The sequence below is a fragment of the Saccharomyces cerevisiae genome, chromosome XII, assembly GCF_000146045.2.
Source record: "Saccharomyces cerevisiae S288C chromosome XII, complete sequence".
NCBI classification, from domain to species: domain Eukaryota; kingdom Fungi; phylum Ascomycota; class Saccharomycetes; order Saccharomycetales; family Saccharomycetaceae; genus Saccharomyces; species Saccharomyces cerevisiae.
In genome coordinates, this window is record NC_001144.5 from 566,490 (window position 1) to 588,938 (window position 22,449).

Below are 22,449 nucleotides of genomic sequence, written 5' to 3' on the forward strand. Positions count from 1 at the left end.
TTAGGAAATTAGTAATAATTGCAATGCGGAAAATAGGTGCATTTTGTGTTTCTTGAAAGGTTTGAACTAAAGAATGTATACATATATATTAGAGCGTGCCTTCATGCAGGGAATTAGAGGATCCGTTACGGAAGAGAGAACTTCGTAAGACATTATTGCTGTGACTATTTTGACCGTTTCCAAGAACTCAACCAGTCATTTATCTTTGGAGTAACAAAGCAGTCCCATTTGAGAGACCCCTCATCATGATGATTCAGTCTGTCTTGCCTGTTATACGAAACGACTACTCTTGACAAATCTTTTTGGGAAAAGGTTGGTGCCTTTTTCTTTGCCTTTATACAAAACTGCACTTGTTCTGTGAATTTATTTTGGTACGGCGTTACGGTGATTTGTTCAACATGCGCCGTAAATTGGCCCTTTTCGATAATATCGGGTGAATTTTCCCAATCTATGAGGCCACCTGCCCAGTTTATTGTACCGGGTCCGTTGGTTTCCGAGCCGCCTGGCCAAACAGCGATTTCTAGTCTCATCGGCGTTTGTGGGTACCTATATTCTTTACTAATGGGGTCCCAGGTATCCTTCTTCAGGACTGTGCGAGCTATTTTACCATCAACATACCATATTATCCTATCCGGGTCCCAATCAATCTCATAAGTGTGGTAAGTGGCCCAAGTGTCAGCGCCTACGGGAAATCTTTGCATTCTTGTGTAATCCAAATGCCCTTGAGAATAGTAGTTTGATTGGGCCGTCATTAAATCACCACCCAGCCACTCAAAATCAATCTCGTCCCCAATTGCGGATGTTAAGTCAAATGCAGTCACCACACCCCTCGACCTCGCCGTTTTCATTCGCACGCTTGCCTTGCCGTATAGAAACGACCTGGTCGATGTGATCAAACTTCCGGTAGTTTTTTTTGGCATAGCCAGAACAATATTCCCGCTACTCGCTTCAATTGATGTGTAGCCGCTATGTGTGAAATCGAAATCTTCCAACATTTTCTCTGCCTCTTTACTGTCTGGAGTGACCAAGAATTTGGCGTAGTGTATGATTCTCTTGGAATTTAGCTCCCCTTCTACTACACCCACCTTGGTATTTGCCTTATTCGGTCCATTTCCCTCTCTTATTGGTGGCTTAGGTTGATAGTTCACAATAAATTTAGGAACCTTTGGTGTGCTAACAAATTCAAGTTTTTGACTGGCGACTAATGCAGGTATAGGAGCACAGCTTTCCTCGTCGAAAGATGACCTCACGTTGCAGCCACCGACACATATCGGTCCAGCGCCACATTCATTATACGGCGAGCAGCACGGCCATTCTGCGGGACAAGGGTTATTTGGAGAACAAGAAATGGAGTTTTTGGGTTTGTATAATTCTCCCAGTGCAAATCCGATGTAGCCAACAACCGGCACCAGCTGTAATATTGATATTCTCATATTTTTATTTCGTGCAAAAGCCCTTGATGATACTCTAAACTAAACGACTGTTCTTGTATTTCGTTATTAATCGATAATTATTAGCTGGTATTGTCTTTTTTTTTTTTTTCCTACATGATCGTCGCGAGGCTTTACATAATTTTTGTGACGCCTTTAAAAGTATAGTAGAACGAGCACATAAGAAGTAAATGAAAAGTACGGCAGATGCAATTGACAGTAAAGAGCGGTACAATAGTTGAAGAATACCCGATAAAAATGTATTTAGGTTGCTTGACGGGTTTGCAGCAATTGCCAAGAACACTAACTGTGGCAATCTTGGTGAGAATCTACTCCCAACCCAAACATTTTCGCCGATATTTTTGCTCACCTTTTTTTTTTGCTCATCGAAAATTGTTATAGCGGCTCGACTTTGATTTACTAATACACCCAATTTCTAATATCCTCAAGGCTAGATCGTTCTCTCAAGGAACTTAAAGTGCCTGATCTTGCGATGATTAATCTACAGCGATGGATACTTAAATCATGTAAAAATCTCAGTTTTGAAGTCGTTTGCTCTCTTCCATGCTTCAGTTCCCTTTTGGAAGGTAATATAATCATCTAATTTCTCGCATATTCACGCCGACGGAAGAACGAGCCGGATCAATATGGTTAGAACCCGTGTATTATTCTGCTTATTTATATCTTTTTTTGCTACGGTTCAATCGAGTGCTACACTTATTAGCACTTCATGTATTTCCCAAGCTGCGCTATACCAATTTGGATGTTCTAGTAAATCTAAAAGTTGCTACTGTAAAAACATCAATTGGCTGGGTTCAGTGACAGCATGTGCCTATGAGAATTCCAAATCTAACAAAACACTAGACAGCGCCTTAATGAAGTTAGCATCCCAATGTTCAAGCATCAAAGTTTATACTTTAGAGGACATGAAGAATATTTATTTAAATGCGTCAAATTATTTGAGAGCACCTGAGAAAAGTGATAAAAAAACCGTGGTTAGTCAACCGCTCATGGCGAACGAGACAGCGTATCATTATTATTATGAGGAAAATTATGGTATCCATCTTAACCTAATGCGCTCTCAATGGTGCGCTTGGGGTCTCGTCTTCTTCTGGGTGGCTGTGCTTACTGCAGCCACTATCTTGAACATTCTGAAAAGGGTGTTTGGTAAGAACATCATGGCAAACTCCGTCAAAAAATCACTTATTTATCCTTCTGTTTACAAAGATTATAATGAACGAACTTTTTATTTATGGAAGCGTCTACCATTTAATTTTACAACTCGAGGCAAGGGTCTCGTCGTATTAATTTTTGTTATTTTGACTATATTATCTCTCAGTTTTGGTCATAATATTAAACTTCCACACCCATATGATAGGCCCAGATGGAGAAGAAGTATGGCCTTTGTGAGTCGTAGAGCAGACTTGATGGCCATTGCACTTTTCCCAGTAGTCTATCTATTCGGAATAAGAAATAATCCCTTCATCCCTATAACAGGGCTTTCCTTTTCTACATTTAATTTCTATCATAAATGGTCTGCCTACGTTTGTTTCATGTTGGCCGTTGTACACTCAATTGTCATGACCGCCTCGGGAGTGAAAAGAGGTGTGTTTCAAAGTCTGGTTAGGAAATTTTACTTTAGGTGGGGTATAGTGGCAACGATATTAATGTCTATTATTATTTTCCAAAGTGAAAAAGTATTTAGAAATAGAGGGTATGAGATATTCCTTCTTATTCATAAAGCGATGAATATTATGTTCATTATTGCCATGTACTACCATTGTCACACCCTGGGCTGGATGGGTTGGATTTGGTCAATGGCTGGTATTTTATGCTTTGATAGATTCTGCAGGATTGTTAGAATAATCATGAATGGTGGCTTGAAAACTGCTACTTTGAGTACCACTGATGATTCTAATGTTATTAAAATTTCAGTAAAAAAACCAAAGTTTTTCAAGTACCAAGTAGGAGCTTTCGCATACATGTATTTCTTATCACCAAAAAGTGCATGGTTCTATAGTTTCCAATCACATCCATTTACAGTATTATCGGAACGACACCGTGATCCAAACAATCCAGATCAATTGACGATGTACGTAAAGGCAAATAAAGGTATCACTCGAGTTTTGTTATCGAAAGTTCTAAGTGCTCCAAATCATACTGTTGATTGTAAAATATTCCTTGAAGGCCCATATGGTGTAACGGTTCCACATATCGCTAAGCTAAAAAGAAATCTGGTAGGTGTAGCCGCTGGTTTGGGTGTTGCGGCTATTTATCCGCACTTTGTCGAATGTTTACGGTTACCATCTACTGATCAACTTCAGCATAAATTTTACTGGATTGTTAATGACCTATCCCATTTGAAATGGTTTGAAAATGAATTGCAATGGTTAAAGGAGAAAAGTTGTGAAGTCTCAGTCATATATACTGGTTCCAGTGTTGAGGACACAAATTCAGATGAGAGTACAAAAGGTTTTGATGATAAAGAAGAAAGCGAAATCACTGTTGAATGTCTCAATAAAAGACCTGATTTGAAAGAACTAGTGCGCTCGGAAATAAAACTCTCAGAACTAGAGAATAATAATATTACCTTTTATTCCTGCGGGCCAGCAACGTTTAACGACGATTTTAGAAATGCAGTGGTCCAAGGTATAGACTCTTCCTTGAAGATTGACGTTGAACTAGAAGAAGAAAGTTTTACATGGTAAGGCCCCTTGTTAATAATTCTTGCACGCATACTTTTGTTATTTTGTTGCTTTATCGGATAAAAGTTAATATAAATCGATGTAAATAATTTTATATAATCATACAACAGGGTAATAAAAAGACGAATATATTCAAATGCGGGTTCTAAATCTAAGTTTCATTCTCACTATCACTGCTTTCTTCCTTTGCCTGTTGAGAGAGTAGTTCTTTCCATTTTTGAGTGAGCTCTCGGATTGCTTCAGGATTTAAACTAGCTTCTACGAGATCCTGTGGAACATGATTTTCGGAGTGCTCTTTTGAAGCGAATCTCCCCGTGTTATGCCTCGTCACTAACCTTAATTCATAATCTTCAACATCATTCTTCGGAGGTGCTATCGCAGCAATCTCGTTCCATGAAAATAGCAAAGAATCTGTCTTCCTGGCAAACGGATTTATATCAACAATGAAGATTTTATTGAAAGGTCTTGGAATATAAACGTCAAGAACGAAACTTTTATCAGGAAACTTGGGCAGGACGACATCATGAACTATTTCATCAATAAGGTCCTTGAAGGTATCTGACAACTCATCTAAATAGTCATAATAATTTAAATCACGCTGGGTGGCCCCAACGATATGCGCATTCTTAACGAAGACCCTAAATTCGAGTGCCGGATTCATATCACACCATTGTCTAAGTACCAAGTCAAATTTCAATCCTTTTATATCATCCCCGTCCACGCAGCCTTTAAATGCTCTTTGAAGGTCATGCATTATGTAATTGGATGCGTTCAACAATAGGTAAAGCTCATTTACCTCGTTACACTTCATAGTGTTATTCGGCAAAATCCAGGTAGCGTCTCTTGGTGCAGACCAGTTTAACTTGGGAGCCACTGCACCTAATTCGTTCAAAGCATCCTTTAATTTCTGGTGTAATTCTGGAAAATCTATCAATGGCTCAACTTCTTGGACAAATTCGGTGGCGGTATCCTCATCGTCCTCCCAATCACTATAGTCATTATCTTCATTTCTTATTATTTCCTCGGTGTACACAGACCTGGAGTTTTCCTCTTGGGGTAGCTTGATACCGTCTTGTTCCAAATATTGAATAAATTTTTTCGGTAAGGATTTTAACACTATGGATTTTGGCACATATTTGGGATACAGTGAGGACCAAAACGAGTAAGAACAGTGTTCAACCTGCGCTCTTGTCACTGGTATATCTATAAAAGTTGTATATTCTTGTGAGGACATCAATAAGTAATTTATGTCAGCGCTTTTTGGACGCACGTTTTAGTTTCACTGGTGGAGTTACGGTATCATTAGCTTCTTAATCTTCCCACTGCATAAATGGACATCGGAAAATATCCGCTTATTATGCCTGAAAAAATAATTTTTTTAACAGAGTTTTCTACGTACTTTTTACTTAACTACTGAGGCAGCGCAACTGTTTAGTATTTAAACATATAAGCATATATATAATGCAAGTAATCAGGAGAACATCTTCGAAAGAGACTTTTTAGCTTTTTCGTTTTGTTGCTTTCTTTTTAATTTAGTATTATGAATAGCTTTCAAAATGGCAGCGTCATTTGGCTGGAAAGTAGTGGCCATTTCTAGGTCATTGAGAGCCATATCTGTGTCATTAACATGGTAATAGGCCAGGCCACGACGGTACAAAGCTTTGGCCTTGGCTTTTTCGTCAGCCGCTTCGGCATATAACACCTCCGATGAGGCTACTAATACTTGCTTGTAATCTTTTAATTTAAGAGCACAGATGGCAATATTCAATGGAATAGACACTTTCAATTGATTGATTTTTTCAATTTGTTCCTTCTCCAAATCTTCTGGGAAATACTCTTTCAAGAATTTATCACATTTGACATATTTTTCTAAAGCCACGGAATAGTTCTGTTTCTTGAACTGTTCAGTACCAATGTTCTTTACCGTTTCGATAGCTTTCAAGACGGTGTCGAAATTCTTCAAGTCAACTTTTTCGTCTTGTTTTAAAACATCTTCATAATTATCGCCGTACTCATCTGTTGGTGTAGCTTCGGCATTCTCTGGCACTTGATAATCGTCAGGTAACACGCCACAGTCATCAATCTTTACATCACGCAATGGCTTGTTGTTTTCTTGGTCACATTGTTGGTTTTCAATCAAACGAACAATTCTTTTACCTTGAATCACTTCACCAAACACAACGTGCTTCCCGTCCAAATGAGGTGTAGGAACACAGGTTATGAAAGCTTGAGATCCATTGGTATTTGGACCGGCGTTGGCCATGGATAGAAGGAATGGTTTATCATGTTTAACAGTGAAATTTTCATCCTCGAATTTTTCATCGTATATGCTCTCACCGCCAGTACCATTAAAATTGGTAAAATCACCAAATTGACACATGAAGTCTTTGATCACTCTGTGGAAAATGGAACCCTTGTACGACAATGGTACATCAGGTTTAGTCTTTGCCATACCAGCATTTCCTTCACACAACTTCAAAAAATTTTCAGCCGTTTTAGGCACTATGTCATTGTACAACTCAAAAACTATACGGCCTTGGGGTTTACCTCCAATAGAAATATCAAAAAAAGTTTTAGGTCTAGTCATTTTTACTCCTTGATCGCCTGAATATTGTCTTACCAGTTTTCTATGTGATGTGAGCGCATCAGCACCTCTGATATTCGACTTATTTAAATAATTTTCTGTCTGAACTTTCTCCAGCTAGGGCGGAAAAATATTCTAGAAGCTCATAGAAATGCCGTTCAAAAGCGTAACAGTTATGTTCTATAAAGGGAAACAATGTGTTTCGATCACTGCAGCTGTCTATTATATACAAGTTATACATCACGACATTTAGATTTTCATTTCTTCTTTTCCGAATCCTTACTGGTCGTCCCATCCACGTCCACTGTGCTTACGCGCTCTCTATTACCATTCTTTTCCCAACACTTCCTAAATAACGCCATCTCGTTGAAGCACTGCCTCCAGTCACCTGTTTCGGCATGGCACAGCTGTAATGCGAGGTTCTCTACGTAGCATCCGGTCTTGGATATTCTCGTGTCCCACACATCCGGGTCTTCGTCTTCTTGGACCTCTTTGTATTCTTCCAGCGCCTGCTTATAATACTCTGAAGTTTCGCCAGTTTCACTCATGACCAGTCTGCCAGTTTTAGCCTGCCAGAGCTTTTCTTTCCCTTTAATCTTCCCTTGTTTGGCGCAACTCTTAGAAGTGCCTTTCACTACCTTTAATGGCTGAGGCCCCTTTTTTTGTTTCGGACATTTGTTGTGAGAAAAAAAAGAAGAAAATAAAAGCATAAATGAAGCGAATGGATGAGAAGAGGGGAGGGAAAGCAAGAACGAGAAGGACAAACATCAGGGACCCATACTTCAATAAATTGCTTGATTTGGTGTTAATCAATTCTTCTAACATCAAACCTCTTTTAGTTTCCTTCGATCGTTTCACGTTGCTTATATTGATTGCTTTTTACTTCTATTTTTTCACTAGAATAAACAAACAAAGACATTCTGTTGATCAAGAAAGTTGAAAATGGTATTTGGTTTTACAAAGAGGGACAGGAGGGTACCTGATTTATCTAGGTATGATTACTACTATCAGAACCATGAAGATTATAACAAAAGTCCTCAGCTCTCTGCTGCTGCTGCCTCTGCTGCTTCTGCCGCATCACCGGATCGAACCAATTACTCAAGGTCGCACTCGCTGGTTAGTCATGCACCTTCAATACCGAGACAAAGAAGTTCGGTAAAGAGCCCAGGAAGAAGGCTTTCCACATCCTCTGCCGCTCCGCCAACGTCCAGGGCAGCAGCTAAGCAGTATTCACAGAAGACTTACTCGTTGAGGTCGCAAAGGAGCGGAGAGTACCATTTACACCCGCCCGGTTATACTACTAATGGGAGCCGTATGAATTCTATGACGTCTGGTGCGAATGTCAGAAGAAACTACGGTAAGAACAAATCGACGGCCGGCAACAATAACGATTCAAGGGCCAACTCCATTACCGTAAAGACTACACAAGTAACAGACCCTTCAGGAAGGACTCAATCAATTACCAAAAAGACAATAAGAAAAATAAATGGGTATGAATACGTAGAAACCACGACTACGACTAAGAATTTGGTTCCATTAGGTGACTCGCAGCGTCATTTCGATGAATTTAGTGAAAATTACATGTTGCAAGATGACGACATTTTAGAGGAACAAGCTAGTGATAACATTCACGATATAATCGAGGAAAACGAAACAGATAACGAAAAGCCATATTCCCCAGTAAGCGAAAGTCATTTACAAGATGATTCAGAGCTAAACGTGGAAAAACCAGATTTCCCACTTGGATCATATTTCCACCATAAGTATTCTACAGACGTTATGCCTCTAGAAGAAGAAAGTAGTTTATCAAACTTCAGTGACGCATTAGATTATATTCCTCCCACCCATCAGACCAGTAGTAAATATATTCATAATAAAAGGAAGCAAGCATCGACGACAAGAAGGAAGAAAAGACCGCCTGCCGTGAAAAACGCAGAAGCAGAGGCCAAGAAACCATTAACCGAAGCAGAAATGTATCTGAAGGCACTAGAGGTTGCTAAAAGAAACGTTTATCACACGGATGCTGCTTCGGATAACGCATCGGCCCCCCTCGGGAGTAACAAATCCAGGAAAAGTAGGATGGGTCAAAAAATGACCTTGAGAAGCAGTAGTGATTCTCCGACGGCGACTGCTAATCTTGTCAAATCTAATGTCGAGGTTCAACCAAAAAGATTTACAAGTTCCTTCTTCAGCAGAAATACTAAAAGCGCCCCCCATGAAGTGCACAATCACTCTGTGTCTACACATTTTAAATCGAATAAGGCTGTTGACCCAGTTCCAGAGCCTAAAAGTGCAAACACAGGGCTAACAGATAAAGAAATGTATGACCAAGCTTTGAAAATCGCACAAGCGAGGTATTACAACTCACATGGTATTCAACCTGAAGCAGTCGATAATAGCACTACGGCGGCTAAACCTCGTCAGGTCGGCGTTAGCCATCTGGGATCCACTGGGAGCATCCCGCCCAATGAGCAGCACTATTTAGGGGATTCTGAAATTCCAGTCCAAAGCGAAGTGCATGAATACGAGCCCATTCCATTGCAGAAGACAAAAACAACTGGTTCTTCCAAAAATAAGTTCAAAACCATGTTCGATAAAGTGCTGCAATTCTCTCAAGAAAACTACGGCTACCAGCACAAGAAGGAACAAGGCGAACAAACTCCAGTTACTCGTAATGCTGAAGAAAGCTTCCCAGCAGCGTCTATTTCGGAAGGTGTGACAACCGCAAAGCCATCTTCAAACGAAGGTGTGATGACGAATCCAGTAGTTACAGATTCACCTTCACCCCTTCAACAACAAATAGACTCGACTACTGCGTCCTCGAATGGGCAAAGTCAGGGCAATGTACCTACCTCCGCAGTAGCTTCAACAACGAGAACAAGATCACCGGAACTGCAGGATAATCTAAAGTCTTCTTCTTCGCTTTTACAGGACCAAACCCCTCAGCGTCAGGAAGACGCCACGGATCCAACAACATCATCGACGAATGAATTATCTGCCGCTGAGCCAACAATGGTCACTTCGACACATGCCACTAAGACAATACAGGCTCAAACACAAGATCCTCCCACGAAGCACAAGAAGTCCAGTTTCTTCACTAAACTGTTCAAGAAAAAAAGCAGCCGTTAGCAGTTGTTTACTCGAATTTTGCAATCAACCCTAATTTTTGAAGCCTGGTTTTAGATTTATTCTCTTCTTTTTCTTCTTGTGAACTTCAATTACTAATGTAACTTAATTTTTAATATAACTTTTACAGTTTAATAATATTGATTTTTTTCGGTCTGGACCAATCGCGCCGCATTTCTCACTAATATTACTAACATACCCTCTTCTCATTGGCTCGGTACCCCTTTCGTGACCCGCATTTTTTGTTTTCTTTGTTAGCCCGAATGTCTCACAATGAAGATGTAAAATTAAGATTATATATGAAAAATTGATACAAAACAAAATAGTTCAAATAATCAAGTTAAAGCGACATCACTCTCAATTTTTGCTTTTTTTAGGTTTATAGAATAGAAATATAACAGAACGAAGCCTTTAGACTCTTTTTTTTTATTGGTATATTGAACAAAGAAACTTTTTTTTTGTCCTCCCATATCTCGTGCACACAAATATTATGTCCATTGTAGCACTAAAGAACGCAGTGGTGACCCTTATACAGAAAGCGAAAGGTAGTGGTGGAACCTCAGAGTTGGGGGGGTCTGAATCAACTCCCTTGTTGAGGGGTAGTAATAGCAATAGTTCAAGGCATGATAACTTATCCTCATCTAGCTCGGATATTATCTATGGTAGAAATTCAGCGCAGGATCTAGAAAACTCACCGATGTCAGTAGGGAAAGATAATAGGAATGGCGATAACGGTTCGGATAACGAAAAGGCGAACCTAGGGTTCTTCCAATCAGTAGATCCTCGCGTAATTAGCGATTTGATTATCGGGCTAAGCGACGGTTTAACCGTCCCCTTTGCTCTAACAGCTGGTCTATCTTCACTTGGTGATGCGAAATTGGTCATTACCGGTGGCTTTGCTGAGTTGATCTCAGGTGCGATTTCTATGGGCCTTGGTGGCTATTTGGGAGCGAAGAGTGAATCTGATTATTATCATGCTGAAGTAAAGAAGGAGAAAAGGAAATTTTACGATAACTCCAACCTAATTAACAGAGAAATTGAAGACATTCTGTTAGAGATTAACCCTAATTTCTCGGACGAAACAATCGTTTCGTTCATCAAAGATTTACAAAGAACACCTGAGCTAATGGTTGACTTCATTATCAGGTACGGTAGGGGTCTAGACGAACCTGCCGAGAATAGAGAACTAATCAGTGCAGTCACTATCGGTGGCGGTTATCTACTTGGTGGGCTAGTACCACTAGTGCCATATTTTTTTGTCTCAGATGTGGGCACAGGTCTCATTTATTCTATAATAGTCATGGTTGTAACATTATTCTGGTTTGGTTACGTAAAGACAAAACTATCCATGGGTAGTGGCAGTTCGACTTCAAAGAAAGTTACGGAAGGTGTTGAAATGGTTGTTGTGGGTGGTGTAGCAGCAGGTGCGGCTTGGTTCTTTGTTAAGTTACTGGGTTAAGTGTAAAGTAACAACACTATACATATTTATTGTAAAGAAATTTGGGATTGAGAAGCTTTGCTATATACTTGGAACTGGGCTGGATTTTCTCGACATACATTTCTTTTACGTTTTAATTTGTTTCTATATTCTCCTCTTTAAATTTATTTATATTAATGAATTTCAAACTAGTTTCTTTTTCTATTGCCAAGAGGCCCATCAGGTGATCCATGATAACCTTTATTCGCATTGAATCGTTTTTCATTGGATCTAATTCGTCATTTGGTCGCCGCCTTTCTTTGCTCCTTCTGCTTTTTTCTTTTTCTCTTTGACTATCAGGTCATAAGATCTTCTCCTCCATTATGCCCAAGTGTTTTTCTTTTTTTTGCCTTTATATAAATTACAAAATACATACATATACTTCTCGTGCAGTATACTGGAATCAGCTTTATACCATATGAAGCACAACTTGGATCAGGACCGCTCTTCATTAAAAATCGAAGAATTATCTAAATAATTAATGTGCACGTCAATATATTCTCCGCGGAAACATGACAAACTTTTAGAAAAAGATTTAAAGCAATATTTTTCAGTTCTCCATTTCTTTATTTTTCAAGACCAATTCTAGTTCACCAATATCAAACATTCCTATGCCTTCCTGCAGAGCATCTGCCAAAATGGATAGTGATTTATTCGTGAAATCCGGGGCAGCTCTAAGACGATTGATATCATCACCGTAGTTTTCAAAAAGTAAATTTAAGTATTCTTCCCTTAACTTTGTCTTGTCTTTCCCTTTGGGCACAAAGTTTTCTGCCAATTCATTGTATTCTTCTCTCGCAAGCTTGATATTTTCGGCAATTTTCGATGCATTCATAAAACCCTCCTTGTTTTGAGATTTCGTAGGCTCTGGGATCTTGCTCAAAGAAATTTTGGTTAAATCGTCTATCACTTCTTTTGAATTTAACTTCAAATCCTTGCTTTCTTCGTCTGTAAGCTCGACATCCGAAACTTCTATTGCAATGTCCTCTTGTTTGTCTTCGTCATTACCTTTTGAGAAAACATGATCACTTTTACCATTTTCTCCAACGTGTTCTTCGATGGCCCCATTTTGGATTTCCTCCTTTTCACTTTCTGATGATGGATCCGATGATGAAGAATCTGATGATGAAACATCAGCTGTTCTTCTCTTCTTCCTCCTTCTGTTTTTTTTGACAGACTTGATATTTATGGCTGATATATCACCTGCCGACATCCTGTATAATATATTATGGCTAGTTCTTTCCGTGCTATTTCAAGTGGGCAGTTTAAATTCTTGTATATATTACTACAATATATGAAAGTTTTCGCTCTTCGTTTTTTGCAAATTTTTAGTGATGAGCTCTTCGCGCAAAGAAGTTTTCAATGCCCGTAAAGGCACCTAATTATATATCGAATTATTTTAAGCTTTCCGCTTCATCAATGCATTTTGTCTTTATATATCTAGTTTACAAAATAATATGTTGCTATTGCCTTGCTTTTAAAGGCTCAATATCTTGGACTTACTGCCTAGAATAGCTTATCCATTTCCACTAGCGCGTAGTCTAATATGTAACTTTGTTCAACTAAGTTATCAACCCTTGTGAAATGCCTTTGCGTGTATGGAATTATTGCATCAACTATCTTTACCATTCCGGGTATCTCACTCAATTTTGCTATGTTATGATGCATCAAAATACATCTTATTGTTCTTTGCGCTATGGTATGTGTTTTTGCATTTGTATTCCAATCTCTGCATCGTTTCATTAACAAAATTAACTGTTCATCATTTAGGATAGAGATGGCTTGGTCCAATTCTTCATTGAAAATGACTTCAATTTTGCCCTCTTCGGTATCTTGTCTAGACCTTGATTCGCCCAAAGCTCTTTTCAAAACATTAAACAACCTCATTGGGTGATCTAAAGTCATTGCTAACAAAAATGCATTTGTCCAATCACCTTTGCTCATATAATTTTGAAGCGATTGTTCTTGTTCGACTTGTAATTTAGCTTTTTCTTGTTCTTCTTCTATTTCTTGTTCCGTACAATCTTTCCAAAACTGAAAAACACCATCTGCATCAGCACTTACGATCATATCACCATCATTCATAGTACTTAAAGCCCATAATCTATTATTATGACCATCCAAAGTCTTCAGACATTCACCGCTAGAACAATCCCATATTTTGATCAAGCCATCAGCACCACAACTGATCAGTTGTTTTTGCTTATTAATAAACGAACATCTTTGAACCGCATTGGTATGACCTTCCAATGTTTTCATAACGCTGAATGTATCCAATGACCATATCTTGACTGTTTTATCACCTGAAGAAGTTGCCAATAATTTATCATATTGGCAAAATGATACATCCCATAGTCCACGCTTGTGGTTGGCCAACGTGGCTTCCAATTCACCATTTTCTAGGTTCCAGATCTTACAGGTCTTGTCGTATGATGCTGTTGCAAAAATAGAATCGTTAGGAGAAACTGACAAAGCATTGATATCCTTTTCATGGGCATGACGAGTATATTCGGATACCTTGATGATTTGAACATCCATACTAGCAGTTGGCTTTGGAATTATCCATTTCTTAATTGTTAAATCATTCGATGCTGTCAATAAAAATTCAGGATATCCCTTTGAAACTATATTTGGCAATCCAACAGCAGTTACGGCAGCTGAATGACCAATATACTTGGCATAAATATCAAACTTGCAGCTGTTCTCATTGTATCTCCAAACAATAGCCGTATTATCTTTAGAGGCGGTTGCGATCCACAGGCCATCCTCAGTAGCATCCAATGAATTTAGCAAATCTTCATGACCTTCATAAATTTCGACATCCAAAGGCAGCGAAGCTTCTGGGCCTGATAAATCGGGGACGGGTATTATCCTAAGCGATGGAGAATTGGTAGCTAAAGCTAATTTATTCAGCTCTGGGCCAACATACCTCATGTCAGCAATAATACCATGATTACCAGCAATGCTCGAAGTGACCTGTATTGTGTCTTCATCATTCTTTAAGTCTTCTTCAACGTTAATTAGTTGTAATGTCTGGTCAGACAATACTAAAAACATCTGTGAATTGCTCAATATTGGAAGTACACCAATAATGAATAACTCTTCTATAGGTTTATTGGTTCTTTTAAGCACGCTACCAGATTCAGAGTCAATTAACTGAAAGATAGCATCACCGCCGGCTGTATAAATTATGCGTTTACCGTCACCATCCTTTAGGAATCCGCATGACTCTACCTGTTGATTTACTGGAAGTGTTTTCAACAATTTACATTTCTTTTTCATATTGAAATCCCAGAGATTGATGATATCGTCTCTACCACCGGAAAGTAAATTTAGGCTTGGCTCATCATTATCTGGTACCTCAATGATATCCAACCCTCTCACAGCAGATGTGTGCTCTTGTAATGTGTGCAAGCACTTCCTTTTAACAAGATCCCAAACCTTTACCATACCATTGGTGTCACCGGATGCTAATAACCATATTTTACTATTCAATTGTCCATAAAACTTCAAACTGGAAATTGTACCACCATGACCTTTGAACGAATGAGTAATGTAACCATTTTCAATATCCACAACAATTATACTACCATCTGTCCCTCCGACTGCGAGAAGCGTTGAAGTGGAATCTGCGTCGAGAATGTACGATGGAGAAGAGATTTTCATTGATCTGACAACTTTCCCGGTCTTAAGGTGAAAGATTTTTAAAAGCTGAGCTTGTGAAACATACGTGAGATATTGACCATCAGGAGTTAATTTCAGTGCAGTAATTTCTTGCTCGTCTTCATTAGAAATCTTGTGCAAAATTTTTCTGGAGCCTGGGGTTAAATCGATTATGTTGATTTCGTCAAGCACCGGAGTAGCTAGTATTTTACCATTTTCTGAAACAGTGGCAACAGCACTGCTTCCTGCATAAATAGGGTTTAACGATATACCTTTATATGAGGTTTTCAGATCCATATTGTACGTAGTATGGCTTACTACCGTTGAGAGTACTATGTTGTTGGTTCACACCTTTAATGCCATACCGCTATTATATCTGAGAGCGATGAGCTGAATTTTTCAGAAAATTTTCAGTCGCTTTACACGGATATATTAAGAAGCTCCATCTTAATCGCCAGAAGAGTGGATGAGGTTATCATCTCAACTAGAGTCGAAGAGTAAGGCAATCCATCAAATGGGGTTGCTTGAGGCTTATTTACTTTTATACGTCTGATTGGACGGATTATACCAGTAAAAAAAATATTGATTGTGTTTTTCTATAAAAATATGCATATATAAGTAAAAAAATAACATGTAATTCTTTTCAACCAACGATAAAGCAAAATTCAGAGTAGAATAAGGCAAAGTCACATACTGATGATGATATTGTAAACGAAAGGTGATTTGATTGTAGTAACCATAAAAAAATGCAAAATAGCTCATTGTAAGACGTCATTGAATTCGAATGAATGGTTAACATCATTGCCCATAATTCCTTCGATATCTGCCAATGCACTCTCACTAAATAAACCATTTTTAGTGAAACGAAGATTTTCAGCCGCTGCTTCCACCATACTTTGCCTTCTTCTCCACATGGAATTACTATTTTCATGGCTTAATGTATTGTCGAATTGCACAGGAGCGGTTAACGATGCTAGGATATCGGCGTCAGTATCTTCGATCACATGACCTTCTTGTGCATCATAACCGTTAATATCACCTACAGACAGTAAGTCATTTTCATCTTTGCCCAAAATCTCATGAATTTCATCTAAACCAACACTTTTTGTTGAATTTTTCCTTGTATTGCTGTCCACGGCAAGATCAGAATTATGAGGTATTAATGACGCATCTTCAGGTGCGTGAGAGGGAAGTTCATTCATAGGGGTATTTTCATTGGTTGTAAAATCGGTACCGGTATTTATGTCGCTATGGCTGTTATTGTTACCGATGATCTCATGGCCATTGATTCCCAATTGTAAATTCATAGTTTCTTGCTCCTTTATTGCCTTTTGTCTTTGCTTTCTTATTTTAAGAAGCTTCTTTTTTTTCTTTAACTGCCTTTTTTTTTCAGTTTTTTTCCGTTGTAGCTCTTTCATCTTATCAATCTTCTTTCTTGTTCTTTCATTACCAATATAGCCAATGGGAACTTTTCTGTTAGAATTTGCTGGTATCATGTACTCATCTTCTTCATAGGCATTAATACCCTTATTTCTAAATGCAGATAATGGAACCTTAGGAACTTCATACCAATCTGCAGCATGGCCATTTGTGCTTTTGCTATTAATTGCATCATTGTAATTGTTCTCCATATCGTCTGTGTGGGATGGTGAATCATCCTCCAATTCACTCATGTTTAGCAGCTCATTGAGTGTCAATTCGTCACCGTTATTGCCATTAGAGCTTCCCTCTCTTTTAACATCTGGGGTTTGAGCCCTTTGATGTTGCTCGCGAAGCTGTTGATGTTCTTGGATTAAGGCGTATAATGATTTAGTAGACAGACCATCAATAATACTAAAAGGTTTGTTGTCCGTCTCCCAAGTACCCAATTTTGGTGGACGTAATCCAACAACATTTGAACTTACGATTTCCTTTGCTTTTGAGCCAATGTTTTTTGACCTTGAACTTGGGGGCGGTAGGTTATCATCTTCATCTGTGGATTCGTCATCAACGTACACAACAGTCTCTAAGAGATCATGTTTGCAATCTTTGGATCCATCAGAATTTTCTTTGTCTGAGTTAGAACTTATCAAAGAGGAAGATCCATCGCTGTCGTAATGAAAGTAAAAAGAGTCTGGATCTAAATCATCGATGTCTATGAACACATTTGTCACGCTGGAATCATCGTCGTCGTCTTCGTAATCGTCGTCCAGTTCTGTGCCAATGTCTAAGCTATCTGAATCTAGTGCCCTCAATTCTTCATCCGTGTCAGCATCGTGGGACGTTTCAGATTCACTGCATTCATCATCTGAAGGCATATGGGCAACATCCAACAAAATGTTATCATATTCATCGTCAGAAGAATCATATTTCCCGGAATTCAGGACCGTACTATGAGTGGATGGTTCCAGATCATCATTGGATTTTATCAAATTCGAGCCTTTATTCTTATGTTCAATATGACTTTTGCCCGATTTATGCCTGCCTTTCTTGCTCTTATGGCCACTATTTTCATCATCTGATTGAAAAAAAACATTGAAAATATACTCATCATTGTCCACATTGGAGGTTGTTCTCGTACTAGGTTTTTGCGTCTTTTTATAGAGCTTTCGTCTTTGTTTCCTTTCTTCCTGTTCCCGTTTTTTGGCCTCTTTCTTTTTTAGTTTAGATAGTTTTTCATCATTTAGCATTAACGGTAAAGATGTACTCAAGGATAGCTTTGGCTCTGAACCATCGCCATAATAATAAAGATTTGCAAATTTAGGATCTTCATAAAACGGCATATCAAAATCAGACATTATTTCATCTTCTTCGTCATCTTCTTCATCATATCCGTTTTCTTGATTGTATTCATTTTGCAAAAATTTATTTTCAGCATCTTCTACAGGATCAGACCCTTCTTCGTGTATACTACCATCGAATGAGAGTTCGTCGTCATTTTGTAGCTCAGAAACAATGTTTTGTTCTTCTTCTTCCAATATGGGAAGATCGTCTTCCCCCGTTTCAAGATCTGTACCAATTTCTCCATGAGAATCTTCATTGTTAATCACGTCAAAGTACGCATCCTGGTCAATATCATATTCAGATTCATCTGACTCTGAAATATTGGGAAATCGTAACTCATCGTTGTTACCTAACATCACCTTAGAATCCAGTTTATCTTCTTCATTACCATTGTTCTCTTTGTTTTTTAAATCCAAGACTTCTTCACCTATATCCTCGTTATAGCCTTCATTACCATTACCAAAACTAATGCCGTCGTCCTCTTTTTTGAATTTAAACGATAGCGCCTGTTGTGTAGTAGTAGTGCCTGAACCGTTTACTTCTTTTTTGTTTGATTCTTGTTGTTTTTGTTGCTCTTCTTTCTCTTTTTCTTTTTCTTCTTTCTGCTCTTCTTCATTTTCTTTCTTAGGGGATAGTTTAACTGATTTATTTTTGTTACTGTTCTCACGAGAGGAATAGAGTGTATTGCTATTTGTATTCATGGCAGATAAAGCTTTCATGGCTCTTTTCTTTCTTTGGGCCGTCAGTTTGACAAAATCTATATTCTCGTCATCAGAACTTGTTTCGCTATCACTATCACTATCACTTCCGTCATCATCATCGTCGTCGTCGTCTTCGTCATCATCTTCTTCTTCTTCTTCACTCTCTTCTTCTTCATTTTCACTCTCTTCGCCATCTGTTACAGCTTGGTAATCGGATGACTCTGTGCCCTCGTCGTCATTGTCTATTTGCCTTTGTATAAGTTTACTTTTTTTTCCTTGGGAATTATTTGAAATGTTCTTTGCTTTTCTTTTAATTTTATGTGGGTTTGTACTTTTGTTTTTATCAGAATCAGATACGTCACTCAAGGATGACTCAGAAGAGTATATAAGGCTAAATCTTCTTGGCCTCGTTGTACTCAGTGTGGGTGGTGATTGCCTGGACTTTGTATCGGATTCGCCCTTTTTTATGAGCCTTTTAATATTTGCTGGCAGTTTACCAGAATGTGTACTATGATTGATCGTACTTTTTCGAGGACTTTTTTTGCCTGCCATTTCGTTCTGTTTCCAGTTTGCCGGTTGTTTTTTCCTTATTTGTTTATTTGCTTCCTTGTTGAATTTCCTTCAATTTCAACAAGCTTGAAAATGAATTTCGTAGAATGAATATTACTATGTTTGAAATGGTTATTGCTTATGATGCTCACCGAAGTTAAAAAAAATATTATAGGTTTGTCCTATGTTAGAATTGTGGAAAGGGAGGAATGTAATAAATAAGCAGTAATTAAATATAGCCTTTTGAAGAGTTCCTCCTTTTAATTTCTTGTAGCAAGTGTTTCGAATGTATTCAAATATTACCAATGATTATACAAATACTTACAGCAAGTCAATTAAAGAGCCGTAAAAGCTAAACGTCAAAACGTGTAAAGCACCTATTATCTAGTCTCTTTTCCCTAGTTGTACTTTAAATCAATTTAGTGATGAGATGAAAAAAAAAAAAAAAAAAAAAAGAATTCCAACGAAAAAGAAACGACGGGCAGGGCAACCTTTAGAGATTTCAATCCGTATAAAGAGATGTAGTAGGCAGTACGGGTAACATCGTCACAATTCATAATGGAACTATCTAGCTTTTGCTTGATTGCAAAGTTCTACACCCGTTGATACTTCAAACATCTTTGCAATACGTAGGTAGGGGTCGCGTACTAGCAGCCTCCTAGTTAAGTGTATCTTTCAATCGCATTACGGAACAACTAGGCATCCCGAACCCCACACGGAAAAATCGGAACAATAACTGAAAATTTCCTTTTTCTTTTTTTTGCTCTTCAAAGTCTCTGCCCCTCTATTGCGTACTCGATTGATTTTTTTATCAAAGGCCATCTCAGACAAGTAGATCTACATTGGAGTTTCTCATAATATTATCACTATCGGAAGGTAGCATAACCTTTAATAGAGTTTCCGCTGTTTGCTTGGCTCGTTTTTTTGTTTGTACTATGCCTATTGGCGCAAAGAAGACAGAGTGTGCAAACAAGAGATGAATCAGAGCGATAGCAGCTTGATGGATTTACCACTGGAGATACATTTATCATTACTAGAGTACGTGCCTAATGAACTTCGTGCTGTCAATAAATACTTCTACGTTTTGCATAACCACAGCTATAAGGAGAAGAGTTTGGCGTGGATAGCTGAGGACAACTATATATGGGCCGTTGTCAAACATTCATTATGTTTATATGTCAAGAGTTTGGACCCACTTCGACAGCATGCCAGAGAAATCATTCAAGAAACGAAGGAACCAGGTTTTAATGTGCCACTGTGCATGACTAAATACATCGCAGATTCTTGGTATATTGTATACAATGCGCTGCAATATCCTGGAAAGATAATTAATATGGGATGGGACAAATATACCAAAAGTCAAGATTCAAATGGTTCTGATTCTACCAGTAACTTTAATAGTCGGCCCAAGGAAAGAACTCTTATGCAGTCGTTGACAGCTTTACCTGTTAACTTTTGGTCCAGGAGGAAGGACGAGCCTACACCGGTAAACGTTTGGTTTTATGTAAAAAATGCGCACGTTGCCAGATACATACCGAAAATTATTACGGAAATAGGCATATGCAACTATGGGCCGAAGCAGATCGTGGCAAGTGCAGGATATATCAACGAATTGATAACATCTGAAGGAATATACTGTGTTAACCTAGGCCACCTTCCCAGGCTATACGATGAGCAAATTTTTGAAGGCACTGGAACGACACATCTTCCCCTGGAACTGAAAGCTATCGACAGGACAGATTCAGATGTTTGTATCAATGGTGATTTAGTTCTACTCGGTTATGACTTTATTCCATATCAGATATCGAAGCCGTGGTTACTCTTTAGAATCGAACCCGTAAATAGCATTGAAGCAATCTTCAACTATAGTGAATGTTCTTTTTCATACCAGTTTGCATGGAGTTTGGCCTGCTTACAATCTGAAGAGAAAATTTCATTTCCTAGAGACACGATAATTGGGCACGGTTTACCTTACAAGCCATCCAAATTGATAAGAATTTTCGTCTACAAGCATCCGGAACAAAAGCAAGATCTTGGTCAAGAAATAGCATTGCCCAACTGGAATACCCCTTATCTTCGAAGATGAAAAAAAAATTTATCAATTAGTCTATAATATATGTGTATATACGTCTATGCACCTACCTACTTATAAATGGATATAATATTCTTGCAATGATGAAAATATGTATAGTCAAATTTCATTTTTTTCAATTGATAAATGTACTTTCAATGATGGAAACTCCTTCATCGTCATCGAATTTAGACTTCTGGCAGAATTGGTAAATGAATGGCTTCATGTTTGCCAGATTTTCAGCAATAGACCTAATGAAAGCGGGCAGCTCACTCATTATATCGTACCTATTGACTAATCTTAAATTAGATTCTTCAAAACCACGCGGAAATGAAATGGATGTAGGATATTTCCAACCATTTTGCTTATCCTCTTTTGTAGATGGAAATTTAACAGCATGATCATTTACACTTGACCCGACCTCCAAAATTTTGTCCTTATCACTAACCGCCCATATAGTCACTGTAGTGCTGCCATATTCTTTTGTTGTGGTGAATTCAATACACATCATCGAACGCTTCTCACCATTGAAACAAAGAAAATTCCATTTACTAGCCGCCTTATTGGGTATTAGCCCCTGGACAGCATCCAGATACAACATAGGCGTGTCCTTCAAGTCCAGCTTCACAGGTTTATCGTTTTTCTTGTATGAGATGGTACCATTGCAAAAACCTCTAGGAACAAAAACATGTCTTATCATTTTTCTGGACGTACTAGAAGAGTCTCTTTTTGCTAACTCTTCCAAGCTGATGCTCTTGTCAAGGTAATAATTGGAACCGTCCGGGTTTATTATGAATCCTTCTTGTAAATTTACGGTAATGTCAACCTTCAAATCTTTTAGTAAACAGCTTGTACTTCCCTTCGGAATATCTATCTTAATTAATAATTGAGCAAATCCACTGGAGGAAGAATTTTCCAAAGGTACGAAGTGAAACGTAACATTGTCCGATTCAACTTTTAACGTATCAAAATCTTTGATATTATCAATTTTAAAGCTTTCCCATATATCAATGTCTTCTTCAGAGTTTTCCTCACTGCTGGCTTTAAATATTTTGAAATTTAACTGAAAACCTTTGTATATACCGCCCATAACACTGGAATATAATAGTTGAATTAATCCACATTTGCCGTTGGTGAGATCCGTAAAATACAGAGTTTGTGTCTCTATTCTTGTTTCCGTTGGATTTCTTACTGCTTTTAATAAACTATGTGACTTGAACTTTTTGTGATTTGACGTCCTGCAAAACCATTCTAGTTTCGATGTATCCTGAAATTTAGTATAATTAGCATGATCCTTCTCGGATAAAACTTCCTTAACGGGGGCAAATTTCGTCTTCTCCTTTTTGATCGCAACCGCCATTTTTTCTTTGCTCTATGATT

The 22,449-nt window shown here is 38.3% G+C and overlaps 12 protein-coding genes across 12 annotated transcripts; 4 read left to right on the forward strand and 8 right to left on the reverse strand.

Annotated features, from left to right (window-relative positions):
- Window positions 1–164: 164 nt before the first annotated feature.
- Window positions 165–1,433, reverse strand: CRR1 (putative glycosylase; the record flags this gene model as incomplete). The annotated part of the gene is made up of 1 exon (NM_001182100.1): window positions 165–1,433. One exon carries the CDS (start codon window positions 1,431–1,433, stop codon window positions 165–167), a length of 1,269 nt encoding a protein of 422 aa, NP_013314.1.
- A 644-nt stretch (window positions 1,434–2,077) lies between these two features.
- Window positions 2,078–4,138, forward strand: FRE1 (ferric/cupric-chelate reductase; the record flags this gene model as incomplete). The annotated part of the gene is made up of 1 exon (NM_001182101.1): window positions 2,078–4,138. The coding sequence occupies one exon, from the start codon at window positions 2,078–2,080 to the stop codon at window positions 4,136–4,138; it is 2,061 nt and encodes a 686-aa protein (NP_013315.1).
- Window positions 4,139–4,286: 148 nt separating this feature from the next.
- On the reverse strand, window positions 4,287–5,369 carry CDC123 (cell proliferation protein CDC123; the record flags this gene model as incomplete). The annotated part of the gene is made up of 1 exon (NM_001182102.1): window positions 4,287–5,369. The coding sequence occupies one exon, from the start codon at window positions 5,367–5,369 to the stop codon at window positions 4,287–4,289; it is 1,083 nt and encodes a 360-aa protein (NP_013316.1).
- A 237-nt stretch (window positions 5,370–5,606) lies between these two features.
- CPR6 (peptidylprolyl isomerase CPR6) lies at window positions 5,607–6,722 on the reverse strand (the record flags this gene model as incomplete). The annotated part of the gene is made up of 1 exon (NM_001182103.1): window positions 5,607–6,722. One exon carries the CDS (start codon window positions 6,720–6,722, stop codon window positions 5,607–5,609), a length of 1,116 nt encoding a protein of 371 aa, NP_013317.1.
- A 254-nt stretch (window positions 6,723–6,976) lies between these two features.
- COA4 (Coa4p) lies at window positions 6,977–7,429 on the reverse strand (the record flags this gene model as incomplete). The annotated part of the gene is made up of 1 exon (NM_001182105.1): window positions 6,977–7,429. The coding sequence occupies one exon, from the start codon at window positions 7,427–7,429 to the stop codon at window positions 6,977–6,979; it is 453 nt and encodes a 150-aa protein (NP_013319.1).
- Window positions 7,430–7,661: 232 nt separating this feature from the next.
- On the forward strand, window positions 7,662–9,848 carry MSC3 (Msc3p; the record flags this gene model as incomplete). The annotated part of the gene is made up of 1 exon (NM_001182106.1): window positions 7,662–9,848. The coding sequence occupies one exon, from the start codon at window positions 7,662–7,664 to the stop codon at window positions 9,846–9,848; it is 2,187 nt and encodes a 728-aa protein (NP_013320.1).
- Window positions 9,849–10,335: 487 nt separating this feature from the next.
- Window positions 10,336–11,304, forward strand: CCC1 (Ccc1p; the record flags this gene model as incomplete). The annotated part of the gene is made up of 1 exon (NM_001182107.1): window positions 10,336–11,304. The coding sequence occupies one exon, from the start codon at window positions 10,336–10,338 to the stop codon at window positions 11,302–11,304; it is 969 nt and encodes a 322-aa protein (NP_013321.1).
- Window positions 11,305–11,872: 568 nt separating this feature from the next.
- Window positions 11,873–12,535, reverse strand: RSA3 (Rsa3p; the record flags this gene model as incomplete). Its single annotated transcript, NM_001182108.1, has 1 exon — window positions 11,873–12,535. One exon carries the CDS (start codon window positions 12,533–12,535, stop codon window positions 11,873–11,875), a length of 663 nt encoding a protein of 220 aa, NP_013322.1.
- Window positions 12,536–12,828: 293 nt separating this feature from the next.
- Window positions 12,829–15,282, reverse strand: UTP13 (U3 snoRNA-associated protein UTP13; the record flags this gene model as incomplete). Its single annotated transcript, NM_001182109.1, has 1 exon — window positions 12,829–15,282. One exon carries the CDS (start codon window positions 15,280–15,282, stop codon window positions 12,829–12,831), a length of 2,454 nt encoding a protein of 817 aa, NP_013323.1.
- Window positions 15,283–15,743: 461 nt separating this feature from the next.
- IFH1 (Ifh1p) lies at window positions 15,744–19,001 on the reverse strand (the record flags this gene model as incomplete). The annotated part of the gene is made up of 1 exon (NM_001182110.1): window positions 15,744–19,001. One exon carries the CDS (start codon window positions 18,999–19,001, stop codon window positions 15,744–15,746), a length of 3,258 nt encoding a protein of 1,085 aa, NP_013324.1.
- Window positions 19,002–19,974: 973 nt separating this feature from the next.
- Window positions 19,975–21,084, forward strand: UCC1 (Ucc1p; the record flags this gene model as incomplete). The annotated part of the gene is made up of 1 exon (NM_001182111.1): window positions 19,975–21,084. The coding sequence occupies one exon, from the start codon at window positions 19,975–19,977 to the stop codon at window positions 21,082–21,084; it is 1,110 nt and encodes a 369-aa protein (NP_013325.1).
- A 121-nt stretch (window positions 21,085–21,205) lies between these two features.
- On the reverse strand, window positions 21,206–22,429 carry YLR225C (uncharacterized protein; the record flags this gene model as incomplete). The annotated part of the gene is made up of 1 exon (NM_001182112.1): window positions 21,206–22,429. One exon carries the CDS (start codon window positions 22,427–22,429, stop codon window positions 21,206–21,208), a length of 1,224 nt encoding a protein of 407 aa, NP_013326.1.
- Between the last annotated feature and the right edge of the window lie 20 nt (window positions 22,430–22,449).